Source organism: Pelodiscus sinensis, chromosome 3 (genome assembly GCF_052426305.1).
Source record: "Pelodiscus sinensis isolate ZL-2025 chromosome 3, ASM5242630v1, whole genome shotgun sequence".
Lineage (NCBI taxonomy): Eukaryota > Metazoa > Chordata > Testudines > Trionychidae > Pelodiscus > Pelodiscus sinensis.
Genome location: NC_143054.1, coordinates 186,269,537 through 186,293,401, shown reverse-complemented (window position 1 = coordinate 186,293,401; position 23,865 = coordinate 186,269,537). Strand labels below are relative to the sequence as shown.

The 23,865-nt window shown below is 43.0% G+C and overlaps 1 protein-coding gene across 1 annotated transcript in view; it reads right to left on the bottom strand.

The window, feature by feature from the left end:
- Positions 1-446: 446 nt before the first annotated feature.
- RAB1A (RAB1A, member RAS oncogene family) overlaps positions 447-23,865 on the bottom strand; it is a 29,568-nt gene continuing 6,149 nt past the window's right edge. The window contains 6 exon segments of the mRNA XM_075925575.2: positions 447-1,541; positions 1,544-1,727; positions 2,056-2,187; positions 5,593-5,688; positions 9,746-9,841; positions 11,119-11,191. Of these exon segments, the coding sequence (XP_075781690.2) occupies positions 1,462-1,541; positions 1,544-1,727; positions 2,056-2,187; positions 5,593-5,688; positions 9,746-9,841; positions 11,119-11,191 (661 nt within the window). The 3' untranslated portion in view covers positions 447-1,461.

The following is a 23,865-nucleotide window of genomic DNA, read 5'->3' as shown; positions in this document are numbered from 1 at the left end:
ATTTGTTTCCCATATCCAAAAGCATATTTGCACCAGTTTGTTTTAATCTACATCTCACAACATACTGAAGTTACACTTTGCAATCACACTGAGTTTATTTTTATCCACAAGGGAATGTACATGGTTATTTTAAAAACCATGAGATATTTACAAAGTAAGCTCCACATTGCAGTTCTACATAAATCTGAACAGTTTTACCTTTATGGGAAGAAGCATTACAGGCTAGCTTCCTGTGTCAGGCACTAATTTGATTAGTTCTGTACAAAGATCACATGCGCATTTGGTTTTAATTGACTCAGTTACTCTGCTACTTAATTTTGAAGTCTGATTTGTAATTAGTTCCTTTATTTTATTTTGGGGTATAATTTTTGGTGGCTTCTTACCAAACTTTCAACTGATTTAGTATCACTTAATTTCATCCTACTTATGGAGAATTGAATAATAACTAAGTTGTTGCACTAAGTTTATTAAATAAAGTCAAAACAGTATTTGATTAAAAGTATGGAAGTAACATAGAAAGACATGACAAACTGGCAGAGTTACATCACCTTGAGTTGTTAGCTTTAAGTCATTCACATGTTAGGAAAAATTGTTTCCACCTCTACTACAGAGCAAAGTAGACAATTTCTAAATGAAGTCCTTCAGAAATAAATTAAACTTCATTGACTAAGACAGGGAAAAATACTGTACATTCAGAATGCATTATGCTTCCATGAACATTAGTCTTAAATTGTGTTCCAAATACAGTAAATAGGCCTGAAAGACTATAAGAACTTAGTCTTTTAGGCCATACTTCCTACTTACATTTTTGGGAAGGGTGTTTGGTTTACTAGAGGGTCTAGAGTGCCATTACTGCACATGATACATTTTGGGCACAATGCAAGCCTAATTTCCCCCTTAGCCATAAAAATTAAGACAATATTTATCACCATACAGTTTGATATTACTTCCAATAAGTACAATATTTATTAAACATTTCTTCAGTTGTTAGTTACATATTGTGCAACAAATTACAATATTCTGCAGCCACAAGTTATATGCAGAGTATGAAGAAACTATTAATCAGATAGTGTAATCTTTCCATTTATAACTCTACAAGAAAGAACTAGCAAATCTTACTAAACTTTATGCATGGAAAGTGACAGACACTGTTGTGCTGTTTGATACAAAATGGCTGAACTTCATCTTCAGAAGACTAAACCCAACATTTAAAACATGCCAATATAAACATCAAAACAAAAGATATATTCTAACCAACCACGGGAAACAGTCTGGTATCAGGAAAAGCAACAAGGATTACACACATTTATAAACCAGCACACAAAGGTTTAAACAGTTCTGAAAATGAAGTCAGCTGTCTTGAGTCAAGGGAATAAAAAAAGTCAGTATTGACCATTTACAATCTCTGACCTTTGTGGAGACGGTAAGAATCTGTTGTAGTGCAGCTACATACAGTACAATTCAGGCAATTTTTTCACTTGGGTTCAGATTGCAAAATTCATTGTTGTGAGACAAAGGGGAGGCAAATTTTAGCAGCAACCTCCACTAGACTGCTTGACTGGAGTGCTCTGAATTTTAACATTGGACTTCTCTGCACCACCAGCTGTAGCTCCAGGACCCATTCGTTTTTTAATCTCTGCAGCCATGGTCATGAAAGACTGTTCTACATTTGTGGCATTCTTTGCACTGGTTTCCAAAAATGGAATTCCAAGGGAATCTGCAAATTCCTGTGAATTGAGAAATAGCAAGTATTAAAGCCTTACGGTTTGCTACTTTAAAGCTCACCATTCACCTGAGTTACTTAAAATTCATTTTCAGTTTAATGTGTGCAGGAAAACTACTGCTGGTTCAAACCACCATTCCACCCCTCCCCAGCAGAATCCCTAAATTAGATCACAGGCATTTCATAACCCTTCAGGAGACATACCGGGATTTGCATTTTCTAGTCCCAGACCATTTGAGAACAGATGTTGAGAGTTATTTACTTAAGTAGGAGGCATTCAAGTGGGTTCAGTTCAGATTTTTGATTAGATCACTTATAAGCCAATGACGTACCTTTGCTGTTGTATAGTCTACTACTTTCTTTGTGGTCAGATCGCATTTGTTCCCTACCAACAACTTGTTAACATTTTCACTGGCATAACGATCTATTTCTTGCAGCCACTGTTTTACATTATTGAAAGACTCCTAGAAGATAAGAGATTACTGTAAGCACTCCTCACCAAGAAAAGTTCCATTAACTTATTCAGAAATTGAGACAACTATCATAAGTCCACTATTGAAAGAGACATCTGCATATCCAGAGAACTTGAATTTCAGATGGTTTACATGAATTCATCTCCTCGGAGTAAAGCAAAAATGTTAACATGGAAGTACACAAGTGGTAGGAATTGATACAGTACACTAGATTTTCAGAAAGCCTTTGATGAGGTCCCTGAAAAGACAAGTCCTGGCCTTCCCTTTAAGCAAGTTAATAGTCATTGATTTTTCCTGGATCAGTAACTGGTTAAAAGATGGGAAAGGAGGCAAGAATAAGTGATCAGTTTTCACAAGGGACAGAGGCAACAATAAGATCTCCAACAAACTAGTGACAAAATGGTCAGCAAAATCCAATGTTAAGTAATGCACATTCATTTTGAAGGTGTAGTTGGGATTGGAAAAAGGGTGTAATTTAGCTGTTACCACAGTCATGGTAAATTCCCTGAAAACATCCACTCAATGTCAAAAAGTTAAAATATTTAAAAATGCATAGAGAAGACGATATAATGCTGTCAAATCCACAATATGCCCACCCTTGAATACTGAGACAGTGACCTGATGCAGTGATGGTAGAACTGAAAAAAGCTGTAGACAAAGGCAACAGAAGGAATTGAGCAGTTGTTATAGGAGAGATTTAAAAACTGGGATTCTTCAGGTTAGAAAAGAGATGACGAAGGGGAAAGTGACAGGTTTATAAAGCCCTAAACACTTTCTCCATACTACTGATACCTTCATGCAACACAATAAGGGGTCATCTGATGACCCATTGCACCCAATTGCAAGTAGTATGTACTTCACACGTCAACCTTTGAAACTGTCATAGGATGTTGAAGGACAAACGTAAAACTGGGTTCAAAAGAGAATGACTGTCATGGAGGACAAGTTCATCGATGGCTATTAACCAAGATGGTCAGGGATGTAACCTCCCTCCCCCCCCCCCCCCCCCATTTTGACTGTCCCTGAGCTTCAAACTGTTAGAAGCTTGGACTGGACCAGAGTTACCCTATTCTGTCTATTCCCTCTGAAATATCTGGCCACTGCAGAAAAATGACTCATGGGGCAAGCCACAAAAGCAGCCAGATGCCCCACCCCTGCAACATGGGAGCGTTGTTTTGAGCACCCAGAGAGGTAAAAATCACTATTGGGGGTGGGAGAACATGGAAGGGGACAGATGACAGGAGTGGAAATGCCCCAACAAATGCTGGGTCAGATCCACTCCCTGTATGACCAAGCCCCATGCTTTCAGACTTGGCAGGAGCATCTAGGTATTACTCACTGCGTCTTGAGGTCCCCTCATACCTGGCTCTCCCCAACTCATGGCTTCCTAACCTGAACCAAGCTCAGCTGCTAGTCCCATGTGGGCAAGGAGCACAATGCTCCTGCATGAAGTGGCTTAATCAGAGCCACCCCCAGAAGCCTCCACTGGTTCCACACCCACCCTCTGCTTCCAAGCTCCCACTGCTCTCCAGCCATGGGAGGGGGGGGGGAGGAGGAGGAGGAGGAGAAGGATCACAACAGGGAGCTCCCTCTAACCCCCACCCCCCTCCAATCAGCCCAATCCCCTGCTGCGCCTTCGCCTTTTAAAATGTTCTAAGCCTCCCAGCTCTCACTACATTTTAAAAGGGAGAGCCACAGCAGGGTTACCTCCTGGGGCTCTGCAGTTCCCCCCCTTATTGATTAGTTGATAGAAATTCTATCAACTACTCAATTAGCTGATAATGCATTTTAACATCCTTAGCCCACACCTGGTGTGCTTGTTTATGGGGAGGAAGGAACAGGGGGGAAGAACAGTGGTCAGGGTATTTGAGACAGTGCAAAGACCAGACCTATCAGGGTTGGGTGCAGCCAGCCCCTGGACACCGAGTCAGTCAGTTCCCACCTTTGCCTCAGTAGCCTGCATTCTCCACTGGCATGTTGGAGCCTCCACATTTGTTGACAAAGTTTTCAGAATTTTATTTTGGTGCAAAGTTTCCTCATGACTGTTTACCCAATCCTGCACTAGCGTATGTCAGTTCTCTGGCCTGGCCCCATTGCTTCCCTAAGCTCTAAAAAAAAAGGGGCCAGGGGTTTCTGATCTTCAGATTATGACTAGCATTATGTAAGCCAGTAGTGCACCCATCCACAAGGGTTTCCTCCAGGGCACGTATTGGGGACCAAGGAGAGCTTCTCGCCCCAGATGCTCCACTGGCTTGGCACAGGAACCTAGATTCCCCTAGTAGCTGGCAAAACATTTGAGCTGTCAAAGTGAAACAGAACATACACCAAGTACCATCCAATTCTTTTGGCTTACAAGTGTAAGGACCTTTTTTTTTTTTTTTTAAGTATAAAAGACAAACATTGGACTACTAAAGCCAAACATGTTGACAAGTTTTGTTCCTTTAGGTCAAGCTTCAGAGAATGTTTTGCACTCCATACTGAGGAGCATTCAGCCAATTGTATATTGTCCAGCTAACTGGGCTCATGGGGCCTTCATTCATCTTCAGATGCTCCCAGCAATAAAACCCTGTAAGACACCACTGGAATCACACATTGTGCTAATGCAATCACTGAGCAGTAATGAATTCAAAAGACTTAAGCAACTAAAGAGCAACATCAGCACCACAGCACAGAAGTTTGGTTCATAATGAAGATTTGCCGAGGGCATCTAACAGATAAAAAGCAGACGGGAAATCCTATTAGGATGTAGTTTGCCAAAATAAAGTAAGTTTGCTAACGTTAAGACACCTATTTATTTAGGAGATGGAAATAAATCCTTATTACTGAAGATTCTCAACTAGCTTTCATTTCAGAAGAACATAAGACAGTGACATCTCTTACCCCGAGAGCATCCAAGAGTTAATCCTATTATAGCCATTTGGCTATTAAGCTTTGTGTGTCCTAAAGCAGAATAATTTGCCATTGCAAAGCAGGCGTTCTCCTTTGGTTAAAATACAAGTTGTTTTAACCCTTCCATGCTGGTATCTGTTCCTGCTGCCAAATGCCAGCACACTGACATGCCCATGGCTCCACTACTTGTCCATTTTGTTGAAATTTTTTCCATCTCCAACATCTCTTCCCCGACTTGAAGCCCAGACAAATCAGCCATAAAACTACATCTGGCAGAGCTTAGAAGTTTGAAGTGGTATTTAAGTTTGTGTAATACTGGTGCAAGTCTGGAGAAAACTGGTCAGTTAGGAGATATTCAGCAAGTGTGACCAGATTTTAGCATTTAGAAATACCATTCATAGCCCTAGAGTGTCTGAGAAGATTCAGGAGCCAAATAAATGTACATCTAAAACAATTTTGTATACCTATTGGCCTAACTACTACACCAGGGTCTAACTTAGACCTTACCTGATCTGTAACATCATACACAACTATGATGCCATGGGCTCCTCTGTAGTAACTGGAGGTGATTGTTCGAAATCTCTCTTGGCCTGCTGTGTCCCACTGCAAAGTGTGATAATTAAGAAGGTTAGGACTAAACGTAAGGCGCAACTGTACCAGAGAATAAAATTTAATCTTTACAACCCAAGACTATCTGAAGCATCCAATGAGTTGGCATAGAAATATCAATTAATGGTCACTGTCAGCTTTTTCAGCAGAGGTGCAGCTTAATTGCATATGTGAACCACAAAATAAGCTATGTTCAGCATCATTTCAGAAACAGCTGCCAAAATATGAGATTCAACTATAGCTGACCCTTCCATCTAGATTTACTGTTCCACTACAATACTTTAATATCACCTACGCTGGTGAAGACCGCCATATACTCCCTGGCTACGTCTAGACTGGCATGATTTTCCGCAAATGCTTTTAACGGAAAAAAGTTGTTAAAAACATTTGCGGAAAAGAGCATCTAGATTGGCACGGACGCTTTTCCACAAAAGCACTTTTTGCAGAAAAGTGTCCGTGCCAATCTAGATGCGCTTTTCCGCAAAAAAGCCCCGATCGCCATTTTCGTGATCGGGGCTTTTTTGCGCAAAACAAATCTGAGCTGTCTACACTGGCCCTTTTGCGCAAAAGCTTTGCGCAAAAGGACTTGTGCCCGAACGGGAGCAGCACAGTATTTCCGCAAGAAGCACTGAATTCTTACATGAGATAGTCAGTGTTCTTGCGGAAATTCAAGCAGCCAGTGTAGACAGCTGGCAAGTTTTTCCGCAAAAGCAGCTGCTTCTGCGGAAAAACTTGCCAGTCTAGACACAGCCCCTGGTAATAGCCTTAATGCATTCACCTGGGGGGCAAGCCCAGCTCCACAACCACTCCCGGGTGAAAGGAAATCAGGCCAGGAGAAGGAAGAGACAGCACCTGCACCCCAGTAAGGCAACAACTGATCTAAAACAGAACAGATACACATATCCCTTTCTTGGGGGCTGGTGTAAGCCCCTCAGTGAAGGGAGAAGATGACACCGTTTCAGCAACAGTATTAGTATAGATAAGGCCTTAGATTTGCTTCTCTGAAAACCAAGTTAAGTGCATTAGTTGTTGCAAGCCATCTACAAATGAGCTTGTAGATTTAGCATGGGAAGATTATGAAAATACCACCTACAATAATAGTGATTTTCAACTATGCCTTAAGTATTCTACATAACTTTTGACCTTAAGTGGCTAGAATGATTCCTATTCACACTAGGAGAGTCTGAGATTTAAGCTTTTTCCACAAAGTATTTTTTCCTCGGTACTAATGCAATGCTTCAGTTCAAAGTTAAGGTCAACAATATTAGGAGTGCCCATATCATAGTATAATCTCTCCTTATTGCATAGTAGTACAGGTTGAACTTCTAGTCTGGCATTCTGGCCTCGCCTGATTTAAGTTAATCAGATGTCCACTTATGGGTGTGGCCAAGTTCCCCATGGTCCCATAAAGCTTCAGACACCAGTCCTGGCTCAGTGTTCTGTGATGTTATTTAGCACTAATTTACCCATAATTGTCTATGAGTCCACTAAGCAGTGAAGTAGTTCCAATAGACAATATGGACTTCCTTTGGTCCATCAAATTCTCTGGTTCAGATCCCAAGGGTGCCACACTAGAGAGGTTCAACCTGTATAACTCAATGAACTTACAATAATTGTTTGTAAAGTCCCTGTCCACTGGTATGCTAAGAGCGGCGACTGTATTGCAAGGAAGATATGCTGTAGATAGTCTATTAATAGACAAATGCTTGCTTTAGATTCATTCCAAACTCAACTGTTAGATTTTCTGGCTGCCATCCCTATAGAATCTGGGCACTTCAATTATTCTGGATGACAAATATTCTGCATAATATAAGTCAGCTACTGCCATTTACTACCCCTACCCTCATACCCTATGTTATGGTAGCCATTAAATACCTTGCTAGGCTGGTCATCCTTGACTTATCCTAAATTGCACAACTGAACAAGTTTAGGCCAGAGCTTTCTATTGAAAATGGTCTTTCCCAGAAAGCAAAAGCCAAACCAGCTTGTAAGTATTACAACACAGGAGAAAAGCCATGTTTCCTGGTGGGCAGATGAAGACCATTCAGGGAATTTAAAGATAAAATGCTTCATTTTACTGGAGTGGCTACCAAAGCATGTTATATGCCTATAATGAAAAAATGCATTTGTGTGTAGAACTGTTGGTGTTCTCTCAATGTCCTAGTTTCACTTCAGATTACTGTAACTTTGGCAGTGTCTAAGTGAGGATGGAGAAGCTGCAGTTTGGTAGAATCAATTAAACAAGTTAATTGATAAAACACTCCTAAATAGGGATGTGAAAGGTTAACTAGTTATCACCACCCTAAACAGGTAATGCCCATCTGTTCCAGTTAACTGGGGTTAGGGTCTGGAGCAGCTCCCCCAGTCACCCCAGGCAGGGGGGCTACTCCAGCCCTGTGGGGCCCAGTGCAGGCAGGGTCTGCTCTAGATGGCTGGAGCAGCCCCTGTTTGTCTGTGCCAGGCCCAGACCATCCGTGCCCTACTCCCACTGCAGGTTACCTGCTGGCTTCCTGAGAGCAGGGAGGTAGCATCACTGCCGGGCTCTGCAGTATAAAGCTTCAGCAAGCTTTATACTGCACAGCCCACAGCATGTAACCACTAGGTTACATGGTTATCTTTTAAAACAATTTTTTCCATCCTATTCCTAAAGCCCTGTCTTGATACCTATTCTTCCAACAATTAAGCTTTAGGCCAGGTGAAAGATCTATCCCTTGTATATACCAGCCAGTCATACACCTACATACTGGCAAATAAACTGTTCCTCTGCTTCCCTTTATGCAGCTCATATACGGAGGTCTCCTTTGTTCTCAGGCAGCCAGCAAATGCAGGTAGGTCCTTGACCTCCCAATTCCTGCCTCTGCAACAGTCTCTATACAGAGCTACAGCTCAAGGACCACTTTGCTTGCCTTCCCCTCTCCTCCTCAAGTATCAGTAGCATCTGACTCATTCTGCTCCTTGCCTGTCCCTACAAGGAAGGAGGATACCAAAGTTACTCTTGCTAAGCAGGCTGCCTTTCAAAGTCCTAACACTTTGAAAGAGGCTATTTTTGCCCTTTGTGGCAAGTAAAAAATGCTTTATGCAAAAGCTCATTTATCTGCTGCTGTTGTATACAAAGTGCTAGTTCTATTTTTGTTAGACAGCCACAGGCAACAGATGAGAAGTCTACTTGACTTGGATAAATAAAACATTAACTCAGATGTGCATAACCTGTGTCAATTTGCAGTTTTGAAGTGCTTTGAGCTGTAAAGATAAGGCTAAATGTTAACACTACATCCCTTGGTCTGAGCTTCAGCAAACTCAAGATGTAATGTTAACTCAAACATTCTTTCTAGCACAAAGAACTTAGTATTAATCTGTATTGCTAAAATTCTTAAGAGTGTCTACATTCCTCAAGTGTTCATGTTGAACTTACCTCGTCACATCTTGTACTATGAGGTCTAACTGTACACTGAAGATTAAGGTCAGTAACCCAAATATTCTTAAATGCAACAGTCTCACTTATTTAGTATCACACCCATTCTTTGCTATTGAAGTGTTTTCCTTATGCTTTGTTTTTAATTCATCTAAGCACCTCAGTTGAGATACTGTTTAACCTTTGAACTTAGACACATCTCTGCACATCCTATAAAATAGTCTACAAGCCTTATACTAAGTAGGGATATTAACAGGTAGCCACCTCAGCCCCTCCACGCACGTATTAGGATCCCTGCGATTAACCCCTTTTGTTTAGGAGTCACTTCAGGTTACTCAGAAATAAAGTACAGGCGGACAGTCCCATCAAGAGCTACGCAAGGTGCCAACTTTAAGATTTCTCGTGAGGACAGTGAATAGTACGCGCTTGCTTATAAGGTGCCAATAACTATGTAACTTGGTTTTCACAAAACTGTTCATGCTTGCGTACTGAAACATCTGACAAGCAAATCTGTCCAGTCTTTCACTAAGCACAGAAAAATGTGCATTATGCCTGATCTATGACATTAGCCATCAATCAGAATTACATAATTACTATTAAAAGCCTCTAAATACAGTCTGAGAGTTAAGACATACTTACTATTTGAAGTTTGATGGTTTTCCCATCTAACTCTATAGTTCGGATTTTAAAATCCACACCAATTGTGCTGATGTAACTTTCTGTGTATGTGTCATCCTAGAGCCAAAGAAAAGAATGAACTGAGTAATGATAGTACAATGAAATCTTCAGACACTCCTCTACAAATATCAGATACTTATGGTGAACAAACAAACCAGCCCTGTACACTGCTCCATACAATGCCTATGTTCTAAAAGAACATTATGTTCATTGGACTGTTGGTATAGTACTTAGCACAATGGGACCATGAACAAGTCCCCTTCAAACACTACCAACATACTTAGGAGCTTTTGAAAATGTTCCCCACAGGTACTTAAGTCACTCCAAAAACTGAAGTCAGTCCTTAGGAACCTGGATTTCACTAAAAGTCAGTGGGACTTGGTACCAAAGTCACTTTTGAAAGTTGTTCCTAGTCTAATTAAGAAATGGGGAATCCTAAAAAACAAGTGTATTAGGATCCCTGGGATTTTTAAAACCCTTTTTTAGGAGTCACTTCAAGTATCCTCAGAAACAAGACTAATTTTATTTAAGTTTCCTAAACATCTAGATGGAGCTTTGTGGAATTTAGAGTTAATTTAGCACAACTCTAACAAGAGCATTAGCATCTCTCAAACTAGCTTCCCACTTCACTTCCCTGGAGTTCTTTTCACAGTATATTTGCTTACAGACAGCTCCTACTGCACTACAGAGGTTTAGCATGGAAAGAATTAAGTTAATGGAGGACAGAGTCCTGGGAAACAGACTAAATGAGAGATTGATTTTCATCTCCTCTTGCAGATGTCTGAAGAGGAATACATTCAGTGGTCACAGAAATCCTTGCTGGGTTTATTGCAGACAGCTGGGATGCAACAAATTTGTATTTCTTGATTACCACCACTTTACCTATAGAATACAAACCCATGTAACCAATAGCCATTATGAAGGGAATCTCTTCAAATGACAGATGAATAGTGGAAGATAGTATATCAGTTCAGAACTGTGTTCACAACCCCTTCCTTCAAGTCAAGGCATACTAAGGAATCCCACCACTTGGTACCTTTTTAAAGTTTGATACTGCATTTAATTCATCTTAAGAATTTGTTTGTGCCACTCAAGTGTACCAGCATAAAGTAATTAGCAGCTTTAAAGAGGTCTGAATGACCATTTGTCCAACCAAATGAAAAGGAAGCCTATATAAAAAAAACCAATGCTAAATAACTTGTGCATCTTCCTTTGGCATGCCAGTTTCTGGTAAATCAAGCATCAGTCTCCTCAAGTGGAAATCTCAAACCATTACTTGAATACAGCTTTTGGTATCATGGACAAAATAGCTTTGAAAGCATGACTGAACTTACTGCAAATCTAAGTAGAAGGCAAGACTTCCCAACACCAGAGTCTCCAATCAGAAGTAGCTTGAATAAATAGTCACTGCAAAGAGAAAAAAATGATTTATATATCACTAACATTTAAAACTGGTATTTGAAGAACTTGAGTTACTCAGACCATGTACACTTTGGAGTAATACTATTTCTTCAAAATAGTAGCTTGCTACTGTTATGTTCAGGAAATAGGAATACCTTTGCTCCCTCAAGTTTAAAAAAGCATCCTGTAAACTGAATAAATAGAAGAAACTGACATATTGGACTGGAAAATTACATTAGACTTGCATTACATAAACAGGGTATTGTTTTTACTATCTCTCATTCTCCTTTGTGCACTCACGAGTCAGTTACTATCAGTATACTCATGTTTCTAAAACAGCAAATTTGTAGAAGGATTTGTTAACCTCGTATCAACTGTGATTTTGAATCACAGCTTTTTTTATTCAAAAAGCAAATTTGAATAGCAAGAGTCAGTAAATATTTTTAATATCCGAGCACCAACTCAAGCAAGCATAAGCATGTAAACCAAAATACCTGGTCACAGCAGAAGAATGAAGAGATGAAACGGATAGTGTTTATTACATTCGAGTGCAATTCCGCCCCCTTTTTAGGATCAATACAATTACCTCCTCAACACCAAAGCAGAATTTATGCCTTGTAAAGTTTGCTCAACGACAACCTTACTGTTAAAAAACTACCGTCAGTCAGAAATAAATGGATTTCTTAACTGTCTAAAGTGTAAGCCTCAGACAGAAGGCTAACAGTGTAGTGTGCAAATCCATAATTTGCAATAGCAATCACTTAAATGCACGTGATCATAAGATCAGTACCTTAGACAAATTATTAGATAGTCTTGACTGAGAGCTAAAAGTGACAGAAAATGATAATCTATTCCATGCCATTCCTGTTGCCGTCTAGTTCAGACAGTTTGCTACTGGCAAACCAGAACACGGATTTTTCATGCTCCAAAAGATGTCCAATGTAACATTAGTTTTAAACACTCTACAGTAGGGATGTTAAAGTGAGTTTATTTCGGTAAATGTGTAACTCAGGGGGTGGGCAATAGTTTTTGCAGGGGGACAATGAATTTTGGTACATGGCTGCAGGCCGGCTCCACCTCCGGAAGGGGCAGGCATGGGGATTAGCTTCCCCCCAGAGGCTTTGAATTAAGACATAGGGCTCACACTTCCCTGCCTCACCACTAATGCATTACCTGGCAACTATCTGGGGTTGCTGCAACTATTTAAAGGGTTCAGTGTTAGCTCCTGCTGGGGCAGCACTGTGACCCATGAGCCATTTAAACTCAGGATCCTGCTGCCTGAGTTACCACCTAGATATTTGATGGCACAGGCAGCAGAATATAAATAGAGCAATTCACAGGCTGGACCAACAGGCCAGAACCCCTCCCCCCTGGACCTCATCTTGCCTAGTGTAACTACTGGAAATTTCAGCAGTTACATGTTTACACAAGGGGTTGCTGGTGTCCACTGAGAGTCTGCTTAAAAGCCAGCTCCCCTTAAGCACCGGCTCCCACCTGCCCTCCCTCTGGTACTGTTGCCTCTGATACAGAGGCAAGAGCATGGAGGAAGTGCCCTACCTGTAACTGGAAGTAGGCTCAGTTACATCAGTGGTCTCTAACCTTTTTACACCCAAGATCACACTTTAAATGACAGAGCAAGCCAAGATCTACTGCCCCACCCCTTCCTTGAAGCCCCACCCTCTGTTCACCTCTTCATCACTTGCTATCCGCAACCCTTACACTGCTGCTTCCCTCCCCGTGCCCCAATTCTTCTTTAGGAAGAAGTTTCTCCAATATTTGGCCTGTCTAGACTTGACCAAATGTCAGAAAAAACCCTTCTTTTGGAAGCCCCCTTATTCCTCGTGGAAAGAGGAATATAGGCGTGACTGAAAGATCATGTTTGCTCTTCCACTAAAAGTGGAACACACACACACACACATCCCTGGATGCAGAAGAGTTTTTCTGGGGTATCTCCGGAACCCTGAAAAACTCCGGCAGTCTAGACATTCCCTCACTGGGTTGAGACAGGATGTGTATGCTCCAGGGGGGCAATGAGGGATTTGGGTGCGGGAAGGGGTGAGGTGTGCAAGCTCTGGGAGGATATCTGGATGCAGGAGGAAGTGGAGAATGGAGGAAGTTCCAAGCCAGGCAGTGTCAGATGTAGGGTTAGGGTACTAAGTAAACCACAGACTTCTGGATGTGAGGGTTCAGGAATTTGGGGTGGGTATGTGAGGAGCTCAGGGCAGGGGGTTCCAGTGTATGATAGGCTGAGATCTAAGGTCTGGGGGAAAGGGGAGTGCCATGATGCTGTGGCCAGATGGGGGCTTGGCCCCTATTGGGGGTTTGTTGGCCAGGCTTCATTTTCAAATAAAATACTATACCAAACAGAAAAAGTTTCTGCATTGTCTTTCTGAGAAGGGCAGGGAACCTGTTTTGACAGGGTGCCAGTGGGGCCAGGTTTCTGAGGCTGGCGAGTGAGGAGAAGGAACGGGGGGGTGGGGGGCAGAGAGTCCCCTGCTATCACCTCCTTCCAGGATTCTCCCCCCAACCTCCCCCCCGAGGGAAGCTGGCACATGCCTCCCGCAGCACAGCCAAACCTCTGCAGGTGCCTGTCTCCTGCTCTCCCCCCCGGCAGGGCCGAGCTGCTGTAGGAGCCTACATCGGGGCCAACCCCCACAGCACAGGGAAACCCCTGCGCTCGACTCACCTCTCCAGCACAGGGAAGCCACAACACTCCTCCTCTGGGGCCAACACCCCCTCCCCTAGCACATTACAGCTATGGGAAGGGAGCAGCCAGCACACTTCTGGAACCCCCAGAAGTGACACGGGCTTCACACAGGGCTTCCATCCACCCCAGGGGAAGCTGGCACTACACTAGAGGTAGGTAGTGGGGCATCTCAGCGTGGTGGGAAAATGGAGGGTGGGGGTGCCCGAACGCCTCACGATCGACTGGTCGATGCCCTGTGATCGACAGGTTGCTGACCATGAAGTTACATGTTTATATTAGGGATGTCAATGTGTAGACAGCTACACGATTAACTGATAAAAGGATTAACCAATAAGCCTAGGCTTGACTACATGCATTCTGCCCCATTGCTGCCTCTGTATCAGAGGCAGCATTGGGAGGAGGAGGGCAGGAGCTGGTGCCTATGGGGAACTGACTTAAGCCAGCTCCCCATGAACACCAGATCCACCTGCCCCCTCTCAGCCCCGCACTGCTGTCTCTGATAGAAGTTGCAGTATAGAGAGCGAGGGGGGCAGACAGAAGCCAATAAATGCAAATAGCTCGCTTTCAAGCTGGCTCTCCATGCGTGCCAGCTCCGTAGACCCACCTGCCCGCCCATCCCTTGCGGTCTTCTACAGAGGCAGGGGGGAGTGAAGGGGGAAGAGGGGAGTAGGAAGGAGCTGCCTAGCTCCCCCCCCCCCCACTGGTGGGAAGCAGGGGAGGCTGCCAGACTAAAAGTCAAACCCTGAGTTCTGAGATCACTTGCTTTGATAAGAATCTAAGATACCATTGTTTAAATAATTTCTAATGCTTAAGATTATATTTTGTTAATACAAGCAGCCTGAGTAACTTAAATTTGGATCAACAGTTATAACTCAAGACAATTAAGGTAGTGGAACACCAACAGAAGCTTTGAGCTTTAGAAAATATGCACAGTACTGAAGAGTAGCATTTTGTTCTCTCCTGAAACTCAGTCTGTGCTACATTAACAAGCTTCCAATTTTAAACCTACAAGCCTAACCTAGGTGGCTCCCAGCCAGCAGCCCAGGGAACCTCAGGCAGGCTTCCTGCCTGCTGCAGCCCCACAAATGGCTGGCTGCTCCACTTGAAGCTTTGCTTTACAGCCAATGGGAGCGGAGAGATTGTGATGGGGTGGGCAAAGCATGCGAAGCCACCTCAGAGCATGGGGCAGAACAGCTAGGCACTCTGAATGGCATGGAGCTGATCCCTGCCTGAGGGTTCCAGTGGGGAAGGCCAGATCCAGGTGTCAAAAAGATGCACAGGGAAGATAGGTATGAGGTTCATGGGGAGGCAGATCCCTGGCCTATAGAAAGGGTGGGGAACCTAAGACAGAGAGGCTGGATGCAGCCCCTGGGCTGCCTGGATCTGGCACCTAAGGCTTAGGGCCTGCCCCAGCATTGGGAAGCCTGCACTGGCACTAGCACCTGGCCACCTCCCTGTGTCCCCCTCCTCCTCCAATTGATTTTTCTATGGGTCAGCAGGACCCCAAACCAAAAGAGGTTCCTCACCCATGTCCTATGGAATGTCAACATGTAGTCTCACACAAATAAGCCTGGGCTTAACGACCACACATACTCCTTGCTGCCTGAGAGGCAGCAATGGGGGGGCACCAGGTAGTACATGCAGGAAACTGGCATTCAAACTGGCTCCCTGTATGTACCATCTGCATGGAGCCACCCCTGATCCCTGCTGCCCCTGTTGGGGTAGCAAGGGGCAGTCTGGAGCCAGTGCTCGCAGGCCAGCTTAAAAGCCAGCTCTCCACAAGCACTGGCTCCTGCTTGTCTCCAAGCCCAATGTGTAACTGCTGAAAAAAATTCAATGGTTACATGTTTACATAAACATTTGTTAACATTCCTAATCCTCTATCCTTTTGGGCTATATCACCACTTGACCTCCATTTCATCTGCTGAATGGACAAACAGTAAGAACGTTCCAAGAATGGAAGTTTATTTCAAATCTGAAGAGGGGTTTCTCTATCTCTGCAAAAAAAATCAAGTAGCTCTGTGGCACCTTAGAGTAACCAGAAATTACCTACTATAGGACAGACCCAACAAGGAAAGCCAAACATCACTGGTTACCCCCACAGCCCCCAGCATATTGACAATACCTAGCCTGGAAAAAGATCCTTCGGTCTCAGATGTTGGGAGACAGGCCAGTCTCTGCCTTCAGGCAGCCTCCCCGTTTCCCCCCCCCCCTCAATTTTAAGCACAAACACCACACCACAGACCCACTAACCCAGGAATCTATCCCTGCAAAAAGCCCCTTTGCCAACTGTCCACATATACAGGCGACTCCATCACAGGATCTAACCACATATACCACAACAGCAGGGTTCATCCACTGACATAATATATGCCATCATGTCAGCTGTGACCCTCTGCCATGTATACTGGTCAAACCAGCAAGTGTCTGCACCAAAAGGATAAATGCGCACACACACACACCCACCCCCCCAGGAAAGTAACTACATATGCCTGTAGAACACTGACTTCCTGGACACTCCGTAATGGATTTAGGAGGAGCCATCCTTCTACCAAAAAGAAGGTTTGAAACCAGACTATTAAGAGAAACAGTATAGTTGTCATTTATTCATAAGTTTAACAATTAAATTAGGATTATGAGCATTTAGAATGATTCTCACTATGAAGGCAATTCTCTCTGTACTCCCACACCCCCACAAGCACACTTGTTATTCACACCTCCCCCATCAGCTGCTAGGGATAGGTCTATACTACAGGTTTTTTGGAAAAAACAGATGTTCTTACAAAAAACCGTCAGTTACGTCCACACTACAATTGTATTTTCAAAAGAAAATACAACATACAGAGGAGTCTGACATTGGTAATCCTCTTTCTATGAGGAAGAAGCCTTTTTCCAAAAGAGCTCTTTCAGAAAAAGGTGTGTATAGGCCAGGAAGAGAGTTTTTGGAAGCAGAAAAACGCAGGTGCTCTGGTGCTCACTCCATCCATAGTACAGTAATTCATCATTTAACATGTGCCCCACTTAACACATTTGTGATAACATGATTCTTTCTTAGGGACCGTTTTTTGAATTACACAACCATCCCCAGAATAACACAATTTCCCCAGCCGGCCCATTGCAGGCCGCTGTGCGGGGCTTCCCCCACGTCCCTGCAAAGCATCGGAGAGTTCACCACTCGCAGCGCTGTTCCCCATGCACTCCCCCGCCGCCGCCAGATGCAGTGCTGGTCCCGGCAGACCTGTAACAGGGGCATACTCCCAACCCAATCCCCCCCTCTCCTTGAGCTGAACACCTCCCCTCCTTGTTATAACCCAGTCCTCTCTCTCCCCCAACCTTGTGTCCCAGTCCCAACAGACACCACTGCTTGAAACACAACACCCACCTTTTCCATTATTTTCAATGGGAAAATTGACCCTGCATAACATTTTCACTTAACACGATCATTTTCTGAAACATCTATAGTGTTAAATGAGGATCTACGGTAATCAAAGTTGAAATGCAAGATATTCAGTGTCCATTCAGTGTGGATGCTATCTTTTGAAAAAGCAATTTGCTTTTTCAATACACGTTGGTAGTGTGGACGCTCTTTTGGAAGAAGGTTTTTCAGAAGGTTTCTTCCAGAAAAGCTTCTTCCAAAAGAAGTCTGCAGTCTAGACATAGCCTTGGAATGAGCAGTCACCCAGATGGGATTGGCCTTGTTAAAACTGATTTTACCCTTCAAGTAATTCCCTTCTTTTGACACGAGTACTTTTATATCCCTGCTTCCCATTTCCACTCCAATGCCTCTGATGAAGTGGCTTTTACCCACAAGCTTATGCCTAAATAAGTCTGTTAGTCTTTAAAGTGCCACAGAACTTATTAGGCTTCAATAAGGAGTTAAGGGAGACAAGAAAAAAAAATCTGACCTTGAGGAGAATAAAAGGTATTCTCTTGCCACCATCAACACTCCCACATTTGGTGGCTAAAGCATGAACAGATACTCCAAGATCAGACACCTGACCTCCACCCACTGCCTGATGAGATCTCTCTTCCCTCAAAAGCTTGTATCTGTAAAGCCTTTAATAGGACCCTCCTCTTGGGCTGAGAAACAAAGAATCACATGAAATGAATTCATTCAGTATTTACAAGTGACTCAGGTAGCTTAACGACCCATTAGAGGATTACTTACAAATGACTGAAGACTGCAACTACTCTAGAATTATGATCAACTGCAGGAACAATCTATTCTAGAAAAAGTACTGAATTATGCTCTCCAACACGCAGTAAGGGTAGACAACAGCATTCTTACCTTGAGAGCCATCAGCTTGAGGAGACAAGCATACTCTAGCTCAGTGATCTCCAACCTTTTAAAGTATGAGATTTTTTTTTTTTTTGAATTTAAGTGCCACCCAGGATCTACCTCAAACCCAAATACCTTTACCCCATCTCCTTCGTGCCTCTTCTCCAAGGCCCCGCCCCTGCTCACTCCATCCTTCCTCCTTCTCCCATCCTTTTTCCATTTCACCAGACGGGGCAGAGAGTTGGGGCACAAGCTTTGGGGTAAGGGATTTGGAGTGTGAGAAGGGCTCTCAGCTGAGCCTGGGGCAGGGGTTGGGGTGTCATAGGTGGTTCAGGGTAAGGGCAGGGGCTGGGGTACAGGAGGGAGTTCATGACTGGGATTCAGGATGCTGGCTCCAGGTGGACACAGCTTACCACAAGAGGCTCCTGTGGGGTGGTGCAGGAGGGCTAAGACAGGCTCACACCCTTATCTTGGTCCTATACCACTCCCAAAAGCAGCCAGCCAACTCCCTCCATCCCAAACCCAGTTGTCTCCACCCTTCCCTATTCTGTAGGGACAGAATACTGGGTGGTAGAGGGGGGACAGCTACAAGGCAAAGAGCAGGAGTTGCACAGCAGTGGAAGTGCCAGACCTTGACAGCTTCTTGGACAAATCCCTCAAGATCACCTGTTAGAGGCACCAAGATTTACCAGTATCTATCTTGATCTACTAGTTGGTAACCACTACTCTAGCTACACCTTCTCCCCCACTCCTCCCCCCCCCCCATGAGAATACTAAATTGTAAATTGTAAATTAAGCTGCCAGAGACAGGAGAACAGTCTTGAAGATGGCCACTCATTCATTTAGCCAAGAATTTCCAGTTGTCACTTCTATATTGTGAATCTGCTCTAGTAGATAAATCAAGGACAATCTTAACTTCCCATTAGCCTAACTGATACTACCTGTATTAATTCCCTTAGCATTGCCTATCCCCTAGGTGGGAGGGCATGTTTAAATAGCTCAACATCTGAAGAGAACTGTAGGCACATCCAAATTTTAAGAGCCCAACCATTCTCCTGTCACTATGTGTTGCTTAGAAATCTCAATTTTAACACTAACCAGGAATTAGCAAGTGTATATGAAGCCTTCAGCCAGCTCTCCCATACTTTATATATAAATCTGTACCAAGTTAGAAGTACAAGGAGGTGTAATTTGCCCTTTTAAGGTTTAGCTTCTATAATCTCACATTTACCAAGCACAAATATAGATTTGAGAGACGCTAGAGATGTTTTTAAATCAGAACTATAGATATGGAGACTTAAGATTTTGCCTAAAGGTTTCTAGATCATAAGGAATCATAAAGGGGTTTAAAATGCTGAGAACTCTTGAACTGGATATACCACCCATGAAGTGTTCATAAGAGTTACAGATAAGTCTGCCTGCTTACAGAAGTGCTCCCCCCCCCAAAATAAAGTTCCCTAGCAATATGCAAGCAGAGACAAGCCAGTCAAGAAGATTCTTTAATTTAAGTCTTACAGATAGACTTCTGTTACAACTTCAAAATCTGATTTATCTAAGAAAAGCACTGGATTAGCCAATATACTTTGTGTATAGTGTCCTGCTTAGGGCTAGCATGTAGACCATATTATGGTCATAGCAGCTTTCAATTGTGTTCCTACTCAAGAATTTTTAAATATCAAAGAGACACATACTGGCCAATGAGCTTGTTTGAATGTTTATTTGTATCAACCCTGCTGCTCCCAGTTTCTGCCTCTCCATCAATTCTGCCTCATGCTGCATCAAAATAAAAATTAAGACAGGCAGACATCTGCTGGCAGCTGCATTGAGAAGGGCTGCTGATTAAAACTATTGCTAGCAGCAAAGAGGCAAGCACTTTGTGAGGAATGATGGACAAAGTACATGACAAGTGGCCCACGATTTGTCCTCTGGCCACTAGGGTTAGACCTTCAGGCCCCCACCCCCAAGGTCAAAGAGCTTTGCTGAAAGCCAAGAGGAGAAACTACTATGTAAGTGACATTTGAGACCGACTCAACAGCTCAACTGAGAAACTTTGGAGTAGTTCTGCTCATTTCTAATTTAGATTGACCAGTAAAGTGAGCCATGCAGTAGTTCTGCCCTCTACAAAGCCAGCAAGATAATTCTAGCAATACAGTTGGTCTTTTAATATGACAGTCATGAAAAGAACTGAGATTTAGAAGGGACACTTACTCCTCATTTTAGAGTACAAGATAACTTAAGAATCTTCGTTAAGAAAAAAGTGTTCTTAGCACGTGTTAGAGAATATAAAAGCCAAATGAAGACAAGGAAGCCGTGAAATTAACATTAGCAGGCATGGGTAAACCAAGCTCCAGTATTTACCTTAAACTGCTAACTGGCTCATCTTCATTCAGCTCATTCATTACATTAGACTTTGTCTATACTGCTGAGTTTAATACAGCAGTGATGTCATGACATCAGCACTGGAAGAGATCTCCTAGTAGGTTAAATCACCTCCACAAGGCAAGTTAACTGAAAAGTGCTGGAAGCCTATTTACACTGGTGCTTTACAGCACTAACTTGTTATGCTCAAGAGGGATGTGTGGTTTTTCACACCTCTGAGTGAGAAAGTTACAGCACAGTAAAATGGCAGGGTAGATCAGACTTTGGTTACCATATGTTAAAACGGCCAGGACAGGCTGCACACCATCAAGAGTTTTTACACTGTTCCCATGTTATATGCTGGCATTCTCGATCAGCCATGAATTCTATTTTAGTAGCTTTTCACAGATTACAATTCTACTCAAGTCTGGCCAGTAACAGCCCTGCCCCATAATTGGGCAGGGCAGGCTATACCCAAGTGGTGCTCTGAGCCTGCATGCAACGTCTCAAATCCCAGAGTAGGGAGCCAGGCCCTGCTCCCTGGGACAGGATCCCAGCTGCAGGGTGTTTACTTATAAGCTGTTTTATTTTGTACGTGGAAAGCATGGGACTAGAACCAGGCATGGAAGAGATCTATGGTTATTTGTGCATTTCCATCATTTTGCAGTGCCTGGAAATGGACCCTTTGTTTTTATCATGCTAGCTTCTATTTTATAGTATGCAGGTGGGGGGGGGGGTGAAACTAAAATTTCTTACAAGTACTGTTGTACTGCAACTCTCCTTGAGAAGCCCCTCATGGCAGGGGGTTGCAATAGGATAGTATCTGTGTAAAAAAAATTGAACATATGAGAGTGGCCTAGCAGCAGCATCCAGAGCCCTTCTCGCAGCCACCTGCTTAGCAGTGCACTGCACCAGGGGACACTGCTTTATTTTCATTTTTGATAGTGTGCATTTCCCCTCTGTAGTTTAGATTAAATTGGAGTCCGAGCTAGTGTTGATTTTTTTCCTAGTAGAGAAGTCATCAGGGAAGCAGACTGGGACCTTCATACATTACTTAAAAAAAGCTGTGTCCCCTCACTACACATTAAAGGAACTTGTGTCACTTATTTATAAGGAAATTCTTGGTACAAAGTCTCCATGTTTGGGCACGTCCATACAAATTTTATCAAAAAAAGGTGGCGGCATTGGCTGCTATACCATGATGCAACTCCTATGGAAGGAAGTTGGTGACATGTAAATTTGAGGTCTACACCCTTGTGCTAATTCAGTCTCAAATTGGAGCACATCAGGACACTTAAAAAGCTTCTTCCTTGAATGAAGGAAGTTAATATTAAGTGACTGCATTACCTATAGCTATGGTGGACAAAGCTGTGAACATAACTTTAACCCAAATGATTATATAGGGCCTTGCTTTCGCCATAAAAGGATGATAAATAAGTGGCTAACTGAGCACAAGAGGGGGGGGAAAATACAGCCAGAGGAAAACATTTTCCATCTCCTTTTCCTGAATTCTGGAAGAACAACAACAAACTCCCAGCAAGGTAAAGTGTTTGATTTTGAGCTAAGATACCTTGAGAGAGTATCTTTAACATCATTACAAGTGAATCTCTTCAGACAGGACCTATGTTATGTGGGACTTTGTAGTTTAGCTTGTGTATAATGCATTCATAGAGTTACAGGCAGCCAGATGATTGCCCTTTATGCAGTAAATGCTTAATTATGTTCTATAATTCAGACTTTTTTAAAAGATAAATCTGATTGGAGAACCTTCATTACATCCATTTACATTCAATACATTTTATGATGTCAGCAGATTCTGCAGCAGCTGGGAAGCGTGCACTTCTCTTAAAAGTTATGATGGGAGTTAATGCTGAATTTGGACTTAGCATTATTTCACTGTGGGATATTAGATAAACAAAATAGCGTAACTAACCATTGTGTCAATATAGAAAATTGCAGGGCAAGGTAAAGCATTGGCAGCTCCATGCCATAAAGCAGTGTTTTTCAACCTTTTAAGATTGGTGTCTTTCAGGAGTCTGAACTGTCTTGCCTATCCCCAAGTTGCATCTGACAATCTACATAAATGTCACAGCACACTATTACTGAAAAATGGTTTCCTCTCATTTTGCCATATAAAATGAAATGGAATATTGTACTTACACTTCAGTTTATCATATATAGATCAGTATCAATAAGTGACTAAAATTTTAATTTGTACTGACTTTGCTTATGCTTTCTATGTTGCTTGTTGTAAACCTAAGCAGCTAGCTGATTTGATGAACCCCTAATTAAGAGCCACTGCCACAAGGATTACTAGGCTGAAGCTTTTCAAGGCTTTCAAAGCTGTTGAAGCCTTACCTTAAGGTAAATTTACCTCAAAGTCCTTACCAATCTGAGAGCACTTTAACGCCATTATACATTTACATTACAAAAATCCCAACACAGGAAGTTTGGGTATATAACAAACTATGATGTTATGCATTTTCATATCTGAGTCATTAAAAACTATAAAGTTTTACCCTGATCTGCCACACAATTTCTAGTTTGCCATAGTGCTGTAAAAAGCAGGGGCCCCTTTGAGCGAGATCCAGCCTGCCAAGTGGATCCAGGCCATGGATGCCCCCAGGCCAATCAGTCAGGGCTGGGGTGGGGGAGTTCATGAAGTCTCCTCCTGCCCTACAAGGGGCAGGTGCCTAGAGGGAACCACCAGCTATTCAGAACAGCTGGCAGTTCTCAGGGGGGGAGGGAGGAGAGAAGAGGAAGACTTCACATGTTCTCCTACCCAAAAGCTAATCAGGGTCTCTGGGAGGGGGGAACATGGAAGTATTCAGGACCCACCCCTTCCATGGCAGCCCAAGGCCACTTAGATGGGGTTGCCAGATGTCTAGTATTAAACCAAGCAGTCCAGTATTTTCACCTCCTGTCCAGTATTTTCTGAATTTTTTTTTATGGATACCTAAAGTGTCCAGTACTTTGATTTTTTTTCCTGGCCAGCAGGTGAAAATCCTGGTCAGTCCAGCTCAATACAGAGACAGCGTGGCAACCGTAGTGCTTACTGGATTCTGCAGGGAAGCTGTCCAGCCTGGCATAGGGAGGCAAGATGGCGGGCAGCTACCAGCAGCCTGTTAGAGCCAAAAAGCTTCACCATGCTGTTTTTAAGAGGGGCCACAGGTGAGGTGGTTTTTTTTTCCTGCACTTAACTCAGTATCCTTTTTTGCTCTAACTTTCTCCTGGCAGTTTTTTGGTTCAGTATTTTTTTCTGAAACCATCTGGCAACCCTACACAAAAAAATTGAGTGAAGTGTTCCCCTTCCCCATCTAAAATTATTGCCCACCC